This window comes from Vulpes vulpes, chromosome 7 (genome assembly GCF_048418805.1).
Source record: "Vulpes vulpes isolate BD-2025 chromosome 7, VulVul3, whole genome shotgun sequence".
Classification (NCBI taxonomy): domain Eukaryota; kingdom Metazoa; phylum Chordata; class Mammalia; order Carnivora; family Canidae; genus Vulpes; species Vulpes vulpes.
In genome coordinates this window covers 99,742,022-99,754,685 of record NC_132786.1, presented here as the reverse complement: position 1 = coordinate 99,754,685, position 12,664 = coordinate 99,742,022, and the positions used below count along the sequence as shown (strand labels likewise).

Genomic DNA, 12,664 nt, shown 5'->3' with positions numbered 1-12,664 from the left:
AGTAAAGTTCAGTTTATTATTTTTTAGAGAGTAAATGCTTTTAATCTAACTAGATTTCTCAAATATTTGGCTTTGGCTAACTCAAAGTCACCAAAGCTTTTTCAACTAAGTTTTTATTTTTGAAGTTTGATAGTTTAAGTTTTTCTTTTTTGTAAAAAAAAATATATATGTATTTTTAGAGAGAGAGCAAGAGTGTGAGCACAAGTGAGAGGAGGGGCAAGAATTTTCAGCAGACTCCTTGCTGAGTGGGCAGCCCAACTTGGAGCTTAATCATATGACACTGCAATTATGACCTGAGTTGAGATCAAGAGTTGCGCGCTCAACTGACTGGGCCACCGAGGCACCCTTTGATAGTTTGTTTTTACATTTGATCTAAGACCCATGGAAAATTAATATGCGTGTATGGGGTGAGGTAAGGGCCACATTCCATTTGTTTTTCCCATACGGATATCCAATTTTTCCAGAACCTTTTGTTGAAAAGACTTTCCTTTCCCGCAATGAATTAATACTGGCCTTGTCAAAAATCATTTGACTAAATATGTGTGGGTCTACATCTGGACTCTAATTCTATCCCATTGATCTAAATTGTTGTGCCAGTGTTATGCCATTTCCACTGCCTTAATTGCTATCTTAAAAGTAGATATTGTACGTCTTCCAGCTTTTCTGTTTTTTTTTTCATAATTGTTTTGCTTATTTTTTGGTCCTTTAAATTTTCAAATAAATTTTGGAATCAGCAGGTCAGTTTCTAGACACACACAAAAAAGACTCCTGGGATTTTGATTGGTATAGCAACAAATTTATCAATTTTAGGAGGACACATATCTTTAAAAATACTGAATATCTAAATCAATGAATAAGTTACATTCTATTTACTTAGATCTTGAGTTTCTCTCAGAAATGTTTCATATTTTTCATATAGAAGATTTATACCTTACACTAAATTTATTCTATTTTAATATTTTTGATGCTATTGTGAATGGAACTTTTAATTTTATTACTTGTTTATTTTAAAGATTTTATTTACTTATTTGAGAGAGCACAAGCAGGGGACAGGGGAAGAGGGAGAGGGAGAAGCAGGCTCTCCACTGAGCAGGTAGGCTGATGCAGCGCTCCCAGGACCCTGGGATCATGACCTGAGCCAAAGGCAGATTCTTAACTGATGAAGCCATCGAGGCACCCCGCCACTTTTAATTTTAATTTCATTTGTAATTGTTGCTACTATTTAGATATCTAATTGACTTTTTTTATAGTTATAGGTCTTTCTGAAATTATCTACTTATTTCTTTTAAAAAATTTTATTTATTTATTTGACAGAAAGAAGAGAGAGAGGGAAAGAGAGAGCACACAAGCAGGGGGAGTGGCAGGCAGAGGGAGAGGGTGAAGCAGGATCCCTACAGAGCAGAGGGAGAGGGTGAAGCAGGATCCCTACAGAGCAGGGAGCCCAGTGTGGGAACCAACACCATCCAAAAGCAGACACCCAATGGACTGAGCCATCCAGGCGCCCCTATCTACTTTTTTTATCTACTTTTTTTATCTACTTTTTTTGAGTGAGTTTTGGTAGTCTGTGTCTTTCAATGAATTGACCCTCAACTAAGTTGTCAAATTCACAGGCATAACTTTGCTCATAGTATTCCTGTAACCTTTAAATCTCTTTGAGATCAATAGTGATTGATGTACTATCTTTTATTCCTGATATTGGTAATTTCTCTTCTCTTTTTTGATTTTTATCAGCCTTGTTATCATTTTATTGATTTCATTAATCTTTTCAAACAAACAGCTTTTGATTTTAATGACTCTTTCTAGTGTTTTTCTGTTTTTGCTGTCACTGATATTTACTCGAATCTTATTTTCCCTTCTGCTTGCTTTGCTTTCAACTTGCTCTTCTTACTCTAGTTTCTCAAATTGGAAACTTCACTTACAGATTTTGGATCTTTTTTCTTTTCCAAAAGAAGAATTTAATGCTGTAAGTTTCTCTTAAAGTAGTTCTTTAACTGTATTTCTCTTAAACTGTATTTCTCTTAAAGTAGTTCTTTAACTGTATTTCACAAATACCTATACACAGAAGTTTTATTTTTATTTAGTTTAAGATAGACATTAATTTTCTTTGAAACTTCCTCTTTTAGCCATAGATTATTTAGAAGTGACTCATTTAATTTTCAAATATTTGGATTTTCTAGTCTATAGCCATACCACCCTGAACATGCCTGATCTTGCCAAAAATTTGTGGATTTTCCAGATATATTTGTTACTGATTTCTATAATTTTATTATGGTGTGAGAAAATTTTTTGTATGTTCTTTGAAATTGCAAAGTTGTTTTTCTTTAATGGCCCAGAAATATTGTTTATCTCAGTGAATGTTCCCTATAAACTTGAAAAGAAGGTATTCTGCTGTTATTGGGTGGAGGGTTCTATAAATGTCAGATCTAATTGGTTGATAGAATTGTTCAGGTCATCTATAGCCTTACTGGTTTTCTGCCTACTTGTTTTATCAAGTGCTAAAGGCTTCAGCTAAAATTGTGGGTTTGCCTATTTCTCCTTTCAAGTGTAGCAGTTTTTGCTTCATGCATTTTGAAGCTTTTCTTAAGCGAATAAACATTTAGATTACGATTTCTTACTTATGGGTCATAGTTTCCTGTTTGTTTCTTTGTATATTTAATTGTTGCAGAGTATATACTGAATTCTGTGCATGTCATGTTGGAGACTCTGAATTCTGTTTTCTTCTGAAAACAAAGTTGGTTTTTGTTTTAGTAAGCAGTTCAAGCCCTGATCAATCATTTTGAACTTGTGTAATCCTGGTTTTATGCTTTGTTGGGGTGAATCTGTAGAAAATCTCTTAAACTTGGCAAGGCTCAACCTATAGGTTCTATCTCCTCTGGGGAATCTTGTCATGGTTTGGTTTTAGAATTTGTTAGAGCAGGTCTAAAGTCAGCCTACTCTAAGGTATGGTCTTTACACTTTTTTTTTTTTTTTTGGTCTTTACTCTTAATTTAAGATGTGGCTTTTTTGGGGTCTCAGTTACACTGTGACATTCCCACTGTTAGCCACAAGATGGCCTTACAAATCAACATTTTGCAGATGCAAAATTCTCAGCTTGGACTAATGATTTTGTCTCATATTTCTTTGTTATATTTTAATACATCTTTCACTTATTTTTCTTTTCTAGATACAGTGAGAACCAGTAAGAACTAAATATGATTTTTAAAACTTGACCTTTCAATAGTGCATTTCTACTTTTGGTTGGTGCCATGCTTTCTCATTCATAGATATTTCATCTAGGACAATCCAATAATTATTCACACTCCCCCTGCTCTGTAGAAGTTATTGTTTTGTTATCTTATTTTGGAATATTGCACTGCTTTAGTTCTAAGCTAAAGACACAGGCTACATAGTATACTTACATTGGGAAATGCCATTATAAAATCATAAGCATTTGCTTCCTTTGCTGCTTTCTTAATTTCTTCATCCGTCACTCCATCTCGTCCATATTTAATATTGTTATTAATGGTGGTCCCAAACAAAACAGGCTCTTGGCTGACCACTCCAATATGTTCTCGATAATGCTGCACATTTAAAGTTCTGATGTCATTTTCATCCACCATGATCTGCCAATTCAAAGGAATGAATCATACTGTGATGTCTTACACTGCATTAGGTTTAGAGTCTTTTTTACTCGTTCAAACCATAAGCTGAGAAGCAGAGTATTTCAGGGATCAAAGACTGACTTATTTTGATAAAATATTTATAATATGTATATTGTCAACAGACTTCTTCTGATTGATGGGAACCAAAAAAATGTCAAAAAAACTAGCTTATAATCTTGTCAAACTACCTGAATATCTTTATTTTTAAGACCCACAAATTAGTTACTATGTAGATACATGTGACAGGAGCCATAAATATTATCATGTCAACACATGTAACAAACTTCAGATTTGTTATTTTAAGACTGATGTGACCTTTGTATTTTTCTAGGAAATTTGTTTTTTTTTTAAATTTTTATTTATTTAAGTAATTTCTACACCCTCCCTGGGGCTCAAGCTCACAACCCTGAGATCAAGAGTCCCATGCTCTTCTGATTGAGCCAGCCAGGTGATCCTAGGAAACATTCTCTCTTCTCAACACCCCATTTCACAGCAAAAGGCACAGGTATCTTCTATTCATTTGCATAAATAATAGTAAATGAACAAAGGCTTCTTCATAGATAGTGCCATTACTCATTACTCCAAATATTCCAATGACAGAGTCAGGGTTTGATAATTATAACTCATAGAGCCTTTCTTCCTCACCAACTCTGGTATTCTCTCTGGGCACAACACAGGTATTCTATGCAACTACTTTATGTATGAAATGCATATTTCATACATCTAATAATTTATTTATTTAACAGCATGAATAAATGACTAATATACTCCAAATGAAGACTTACAAAGTCAAATTTAAATGAAACCAAGCTCTAGCAGGGTAGATTTTCTTCTAAATAGCTGGAAGTCTGAATAGAAGCATTAAGAATTATGCTTCTGTGACTATCATAATCTTGTTCTCCATGCTATTTTCAAAGGTAAAAAAGTCAAGTGCAGCATTAGGGATAGTAGGAAAAAATGAGAGAGTATATTTTCTACAGGTATTCTTCTGGGATGTTTTGAGAAACTGCAAATCTTGTAAATTCTAGGTACTATAATTATGTTATTATTCTCCACAGTTTTCATCACCTTCTAATATACTATATAATTTACTTATTTGTTGGTCTCTACTTATTACAGTGTAAACTTGATGAGGGCAGAGGTTTTCATGCTTTGCTCATTAATGTACCCCAGGACCCAGAATAGTGCCTAGCACACAGTAGGTGTTCAATAAATATTTGGTGAATGAATGAATATGCAGAAAATAAAATGAAATGTCTTTTATCAGCTCCACTGTTAAAAATTAGAAGTTGAGATAGCTGTAAGCTCTCTATAATAGGTGATATTTCCTAATTTCAGCATGCAGGCTATGAATGATTTTGCTAGGTGCACTTACAAAGCCGTTGTCAGGATCATATAACCTTTGTAGAAGTTGGACTGTAGTACTCTTCCCACTGCCACTGGGGCCAACCAAGGCTACTGTCTCTCCAGACTTAATTTTGAGATTCAGATCTTTCAGAATCTATTGGGATATAGGGGAAAAATATTATAAAAGTAGCTGAGAATATGATTCATATATTTTCAGAAATTTAATGTGTAATGAATTCTTCTGTGACACTTAAAAACAAATTTAGATCTTATTTTGTTTCATTTACATGTGTAATAAAAATTTACATAATTTTAGAAAATGATGTTCAAAAAATCTCTTGCCATCTCTCTATATAAAGAGGAGATCTAGATTAAGAATAATCCTAGAATATTAACTGCCATAGCAAACTGTCCACATTTTGAATTTACTTCAATTTCATGACTACCAAGTTAGTGAAAGTAACTATCTTGCCAGATATCTTCATGAGCTATTTAAGGAAATTCTTTCTCTTAAAAAACATATTTAACATTATTGCAAAATATATTGCCAAGTAAAGCAACCAGCAAGACTCTTTAGGTGCTCCCATGAATGGGATTCCACCATTAGAAACCCAGCTTTACTAGTGCTAGATCTCATGGGGATATTTCAACTTGAGGTAGCACTTTAAAATTTTTCTCAATAACTGAGAGTTGCTATCAGATTTCAGTGTCCCAGAGACATGCAATGTGAGAGAAGCCTGACAAATAGTTACCCTACCAAAAAAAAAAAAAAATTACCCTACCAAAATGACAATGGTAATCAAACCCTCACCTATCTTTGCTTGCATTTATATGTATTCAGGCTTAAAACATGGGAATCTCTCCTTGGACTCTTACTTTGATTTCCCCATTTATAAAGAAACAGACCCTTCAAATATGCTAAACATAAAATTTTCAAAGGGCCAAGCAGAGAAGAATTCTGTTAAGGAGGTTAGAAACTGGGGACTCCTGGTGGGAATACCTCCTCTCTCATCTGTGCTTTTACTCTGGAGTTGGTTTCTATACTTTCCTTGGCAGAATCAATTTTGTTTATTTAAAGTAACAAACTTTTTCTTCGTTTAAAATTATTCATTCTTTAGCTTAAAAAAAAGGGCCATTTTTTAAAAGTTCACTTAAAAATAGTTGTTTAAAACCTAGAGAACCCTTTACCATGCAATATGATGGCAAATTGGTATGTAAATCTCCAAGAACCAAATGCTGCGTTTATGTTAAGAAAAATGGCAGAAGATAACACTATTCCAATAATGGTAATTAAGTAATAAAAATTAAAAAAAATAAAGAGCTTTGAAAGAGATTTCAATTAAAGACAGAGAAAAATAAGGAAGTAGGAGTAGAGAAAAATAAGGAAGTAGGAGTAGATAGATCTATTCTGGACAGAAATTATGCAGGGAGCATTTGGGTACTTTAAAAGGCATTAAAGGTTGATGGCATTATTAATTTTTATCAATTTTACTTAAAACCATGGTTTCCTTTTTCTTTAAGATTTTATTTATTTATTCAAGAGAGAGCAAGAGATTAGGGGAGGAGCAGAGGGAGAAAGACAAGCAGACTTCATCCTGAGCATGCAGCCCAATGGGGTTTAATCTCAGAACCCTGAGATCATGACCTGAGTCAAAACCAAGAGTCAGTGCTTAGCCGACTGATCCACTCAGGATCCCCATAGTCTTCTTTTTCTATGAAATGGATGTTCTATTAGTAATTGTTCTTTGTAATTTTTGGCTGTAACTACCTTTTTAGATAAATACACTAATAAAATGAAAAAAAAAAGACAGAAGAGACAGATAAATATTTTCACAAGAACTTGTCAAAGACTAAATGATGGAGGGTGATAAACTTTTTGTTGCATGTGTGTTTGTGCACACATGTGAGTATTTGTATATATCTAAAAGTGAGAAAGAAAGTACCTGAAACACAAATGCTGGTGCAGTAAAGCTCTTAGGAAAGGGAGAAGGGAAAGTCATAACATGTGCATAATTTCTCAGGGTTAGAGACTAGACGGTTAAAATGAGTGTCTCTGTTGTGTAGGATAATATCCAGGGACCATCAATAGGTGATGCCATCAATCCAAGACATTTTAGTGTGCTCCCAAAATGCAGGGGATAGGAATTCCAGGGAGTTGAAAATGTTTCAGTTGAATGCAGAGAAGAGGCTGCAAAATGTAACTTAGCTCTTCCAGAGTTTTTTATCTGTTACTGATCTTTCCTTCCCTCCTACTTTTCCTCCTTCTCCCTTTCTCTCTCTCTCTTCTTTCTCCCCTGAAGTCTTAAAGAAAAGTAGCAAAATCTTGGTCAGAATGATCCTAAATAATCTCTTAAGAGGAGATCTTAGCCAGTATAAGATAATGGCGGAAAACTGCACAATTCTATAATTAAATTAAGGTACCTTGACAGATGGTCTTGATGGATAACTGAAAGAAACATTTTTAAATTCCACTGTTCCTTCTATGCATTCTGGTTTATATCCTGTTGTTGAAAAGTTATCTATAGCAGGTTTCTTGGAAAAACAAGGAAAATGTTATAAAAATTCAACAACACTGTATCTCCTAAAAATAGTTTAAAGAAGGTTTACTTTTACAATATTTTCTGTTTCAGAAGTATATTGAGTTAGACGTGAAGATTTCAATAAAACACAATATCCTTGTGGAAGAGTTAAAACAATCTCTTTCCACAGCCAATTTCCCAACATGGATTTTGCCCATCTTTTTGTTTTAGTGAAATGAGTGTGTCAATTTTTTGGTTTCTTTCTTGCAGTAATGGTAGTTATCTTTCAAAGCAATTTGATGTCTTACCTTATCAATAACCTGGAAAATATTAAAGGCAGCTCCTCTGGCTATAGTGAAGGTTTCAAAGTTAGGGGCTGCTGTTCCAATGCAGTAACTACTGTGGATTACACTAAAAAAAACCTATAGGAACAAGAAAATAATATTTACTCTCTCCAGTTATGTAAGAGAGACAACAGAATGAAGTGTATATGTTGTTGAGATTCAGAGAGATATTAGGAGAATTAGGAAGAAATGGAACCTCCTGTCAAACATAAAGGAAACAAGTTAATTTAAGTATGATAGCTTTTTCTTAATGTGGAACAACTTTTGATTGTCCCATAGTCTTCTTATCATCTGCTGGGAAGTCTGAGTAGGAAAATCTGCTTACTGAGGAGTGCTTACTGGTTGACTGAGGAGGTGAATTGCACTCTCTTCTTGCTGGTCAATTCTTTAAACTTTACAAAGGATGTGATACATTTCACTAGCATAGAGACGTTACACTATTTCTGTCCAACAGTTTCTAAATTCTTGTATTATTAGACATCTTTCATTTTCAGACAGACAGATCTCTGCAAAAAGTGAAATAAGGAAAGAACCCCATAAGCCAGATGCCTTTTCCCTATCTTACAAATGAGGAAGGTTAGGTTTAGCAAGTAATTTGCCCAAAGTCACACATAAATTGAGAAGAAAAGATGTGCCCCAAATTCCTTATGCTCAAATTTCATTTACATAAAAGTCTTAATTATGAAAGTCTCAAATGCAAAAGATAACTTTAGTTGGCAAAAAAGAAATCTACATAGAATGGGAAGACCAAATGAAACTGAAATATATAGACCAGATCAATTCAGTTCAGCAAGACAAATTGTTCTTAATCCTGAACTTAACTCTTTATTGTTGAAACTTGAGGGAATAATTGAATAAATTCAAATTTAATGCATAACCCCTAAGAGTTTTTTTTTTTTAGATCTCTAATTGTGATGTTGGGCAGAGCTGTAGATAGTATGTCTTTAACATTACTATATGCTAAAAGGACAAAGGAAGGGAAGGAGAGTTTAATCTACAGAATATTTCCAGAGGTAAGACAGTCAACAAGGTGAATTTAGAGTACCATCTTACCTCAGCAAGTTTGAAAGGGAAAAGTCTCACTAGAGATTGGCCTTTTTGACTGTTGGATTAAGAAAACTCAATATCCAAGTGGAGAATTCATTTATGAGTCTTGTAAAAGCATGGTGCTTTTAAAGATACATTGGATGAATAAATCCTGCCAATTCATAATTATAATTTAAAGGTATATATAAAGCATTTTATGGAAACAAATATTTGTTAAAAACATTCATCATTGGATATTCATCATTCTAAGACAAATTTTTAGTAAATTCTAGATAAGAGACTATATAGGCCAGTTACCTTTGCTCTCAAACAAGACTTACAGCAAGAACAGTTCCGATGGTATAACCAGGTTCTCCACTAAGAATCAAGGAGGTTCCATACCAAAAAGCAAGTCCATAGGTTCCAATCATAAAAAAGTAAACTGCACCAAGAGAGAGTTTTGAAGCTATAGCCTTTTTTATGCCAACATCCTTTGCATCTTTTAGATTCTGTGTATACCTGAAAAAGACAAAATGCAATGTAATAGACTTTGGGAAAAATAAAATCAAGCAAATATTGTCATAATTAAAGGAACAGACCTTTGAATTTCTTTTTCCTGGGCTCCAAAGGCTACAACTGTTCGGATTGATGACAAGACTTCTTCTGCTACAGCCCCTGCTTTGGAATAGGCATTTAATTCCTTAGTAGTCAATGAGATGATTATCTGTAATAAACCATGACCAAAAAGAGGGCTCTGAGGCAGCAACAATGTGCACAGAATTTAAATCAGGTAGAATCAAGAACATCAGATTTTATTATTGAAAAAGTAGTTAATATCATTTAATCTAACTTTCTCAGTTTGCAAATGAGGAAAGCAATGGCCAGAAATAATTAAATGACTTTTTAAAGTCTCACAGCAGTGAAAGAGCTTCGTCTGATGTAATCTTCAGTCAAAATCTGTACTCTGCCTTCTACAAGTAGAGCTTCACTGTTTCCTCCCTATATTTTTAAAACCTTAGAACAGGGTACTTAATTTAATAAAATTGGGAAAGACTTTATTTAGAGATGGGTATTAGAGACACAGTCCTTTTTGGATGCACTATGGAAACTGGTAAGCCTGATTTGACTTGATTTGTTATTATGTCAAAGCAAGTCTTCCAGAGGCTATGGATCACAGCAGCAGGAAGAAGAAGATGATCTTGCATATGTCTGGAGTGTGACCCCTGAAGCTATTACTACACAATGCAGCCTACCTAGTAAATGCTGTATCTCCAACACTAAGAGGTGAAATTTCAGAGACAGAGAGGAAGGAGAACATCACACTTATTGATATTAGGCAGTTTTACCTGGTTTCAAAATTTTAAAATCAAAATGTGCCTTTTTCTCTATTATACATCCCATTTCCTACTCCTTTAATTAGCAAGGGATTTCATTTAGTAATTAGCACAATGGTTCAATGAAATGGGATAGGAGAAAAATTGTTCTCTGAGCTATGAGTGGTTAACTATTGTGTCTACCCATATAATAAATTTCATTTTCAAAACACATTCTACATAATTGGAGATGATTTTACATAAGACGTGTTTGGACAGTTGTTAAAATCAGAAGGTAGGGTTAGCCTGGGTGGCACAGCAGTTTGGCGCCTGCCTTCGGCCCAGGGCGTGATCCCAGGGTCCCGCGATGGAGACCCGCATCGGGCTCCCTGCATGGAGCCTGCTTCTCCCTCTGCCTGTGTCTCTGCCTCTTTCTCTGTGTCTCTCATGAATAAATAAGTAAATAAGTAAATAAGTAAGTAAGTAAGTAAATAAATCTTTTAAAAAATCAGAAGGTAGTATAGAGTGAGTAATAAATACTGAGTAATAAATATTATTTTCTGAATTCACGTAAAGATTACTATTCCTGTATCACTGGAGAGGAAGCAGCACCTATTAAAAAGCCCTGTACATAGCAAATATTTAATAAATGAATGAAAGAAAGCTAGATACCACCCACCCTGGCTTCTTTAGTTATTTGGACAATTTTGATATTTATTTGCTTCTTTTTCACAACCAGCTAATATAATAGCTGAATTTAGATTTCTCACTGTTGTTCCTTGTAAACTTCTTATCCATTTTACTTTCCTAGGCAGTTTAGTTTAGGCTTTAATCTCAGTAACACATAGTGGGAAATCTTCCTATTGAGGGGATCCTCATTTCAAATATGGTGGGGATGAAGATTTTTACAAGGGTTATAAAGTCAATGCTAGAAGCCTCATTAAATAAAGATTTCTTGTCTAAATATTGAAGCCTGTTAAATTATTCAGCCATAGAATATTTTTATTGTGGCAAATTCTTTTTTGGTTGAACTTGTATAATGCTAGCAAATAAACTCAGTGAATTTTATGGCTTTTATTTCCATAAAGAACAATTAACTTTGCAAAATTAAAAACCTCATCCATTTCTAAGATTGTACTATGCCTCCAATCTAGGAGATGGATATATGCACTGGTAGAATTGCCAGGTTTGATTTGGAGAGAGGTATTGGGGTATATTGGTGGTTTTTGATTTAACAAAGAGCATTGTTTTCAAATCCAGGTTATAACATTAATCTGTTTATAACAGATTGTGGTATACTTAAAAGAGTGCTAGAAATATAATTTAAAATGAAGATACATAATTTGTTTAAAAAATTGAAACAGATTTACCTAGTACACAAAAATAGACATTAGGAGACATTTTCAATGCAATTCAAGAGCCTTATAAAAATATAAACTTGAAATGGCTGACATGAAAAAGTGTTTACAGTTTTAGGATTTTCTTATTTTGCCCTAGTGAAATGAACTGCACACATTTATCTGGAAATTTAGAACACCCAAGGCTCTCCCAACATCCAATATATAATATCTATGCTATTGTTTGAAGTTGTACTAGGCTACTAAATGAAGGGAAATTTTTTTTATTGTTAGTAAGATATTAAAATTAACCTCATTGCAGCCAAATAACTTGAAAACAAAAAAAGTGACTAATAGAGAACAAAATCAAAAGTATTGGTGATACTTAATATCCCTTTCCATTTTTAGACATAGGAAATGAACAGAAATGCCTTTTTTTTTTTTTACAAATTTAGTAAAAGATCTAGTTCACAATCCTGCTTCCAGTTAACAATGTATTAGCCATCTTGCCTACCCTAGAAAACATGGCTGCTGAAGCAATTATAAGAGGTGATGTGGAGAGAGTCACCAGGGTAAGTTTCCAGCCCTTGACCAAACCAACTGCCAAGCCAACAGAAAAAGTAGATATGTTTTGAAACAACAGAGCAATCTTGTCTCCAATACCATCACTGATTTTGTTGATGTCACTGAAACAAGAAAATAAATGCAGTTAAGTCACTGATATATCTTATATTAAAATAAAGTTAATATCCTACATATCCATCCTCTTACTCAGTCATGCGAGTGTTAAGTTCACCAATGTCACAACTATCAAACCAGCTGATGTCCTGTGCCAAAACTGAATGGAAAAAGTGTTTTCGAATTCTTTTGGTCTGTCGTGCTGCTGTCATAACCCAAGAGGAAATCTGGATGTAGCCAAAAACCAAGGCAGTAACTCCTATTCCAATATAATACAGAGTCAACCTGTAAAAAGATTATTGGAAATGTTAGTGAGACTCAAGTGCAGTTTTTCCCTTTGTTATCAAAAAATGAAATCTATCATAGTATTTGATGGAGAGAATTTGTGCTAGAACCTATAAAATAACTAAAAATAAACCTCTTTGAAAAGTAAAGTACATCGAACATAAAAATCTAGTT

At 33.9% G+C, this 12,664-nt stretch overlaps 1 protein-coding gene across 3 annotated transcripts in view; it reads right to left on the bottom strand.

Moving 5' to 3' along the window:
- ABCB5 (ATP binding cassette subfamily B member 5) overlaps positions 1–12,664 on the bottom strand; it is a 151,567-nt gene that overhangs the window by 93,347 nt on the left and 45,556 nt on the right. For 2 of the 3 annotated variants that reach the window (XM_025993346.2, XM_072764517.1), the window contains exons 6-13: positions 12,299–12,490; positions 12,042–12,213; positions 9,477–9,601; positions 9,219–9,396; positions 7,816–7,929; positions 7,410–7,520; positions 5,017–5,142; positions 3,399–3,602 (exon numbers count right to left, since the gene is read on the bottom strand). In XM_025993346.2, coding sequence (XP_025849131.2) covers positions 3,399–3,602; positions 5,017–5,142; positions 7,410–7,520; positions 7,816–7,929; positions 9,219–9,396; positions 9,477–9,601; positions 12,042–12,213; positions 12,299–12,490 — 1,222 coding nt within the window. Of the gene's footprint in view, positions 1–3,398; positions 3,603–5,016; positions 5,143–7,409; positions 7,521–7,815; positions 7,930–9,195; positions 9,397–9,476; positions 9,602–12,041; positions 12,214–12,298; positions 12,491–12,664 lie in introns of those variants that run through there. The other variant, XM_072764518.1, reaches the window with a different exon arrangement.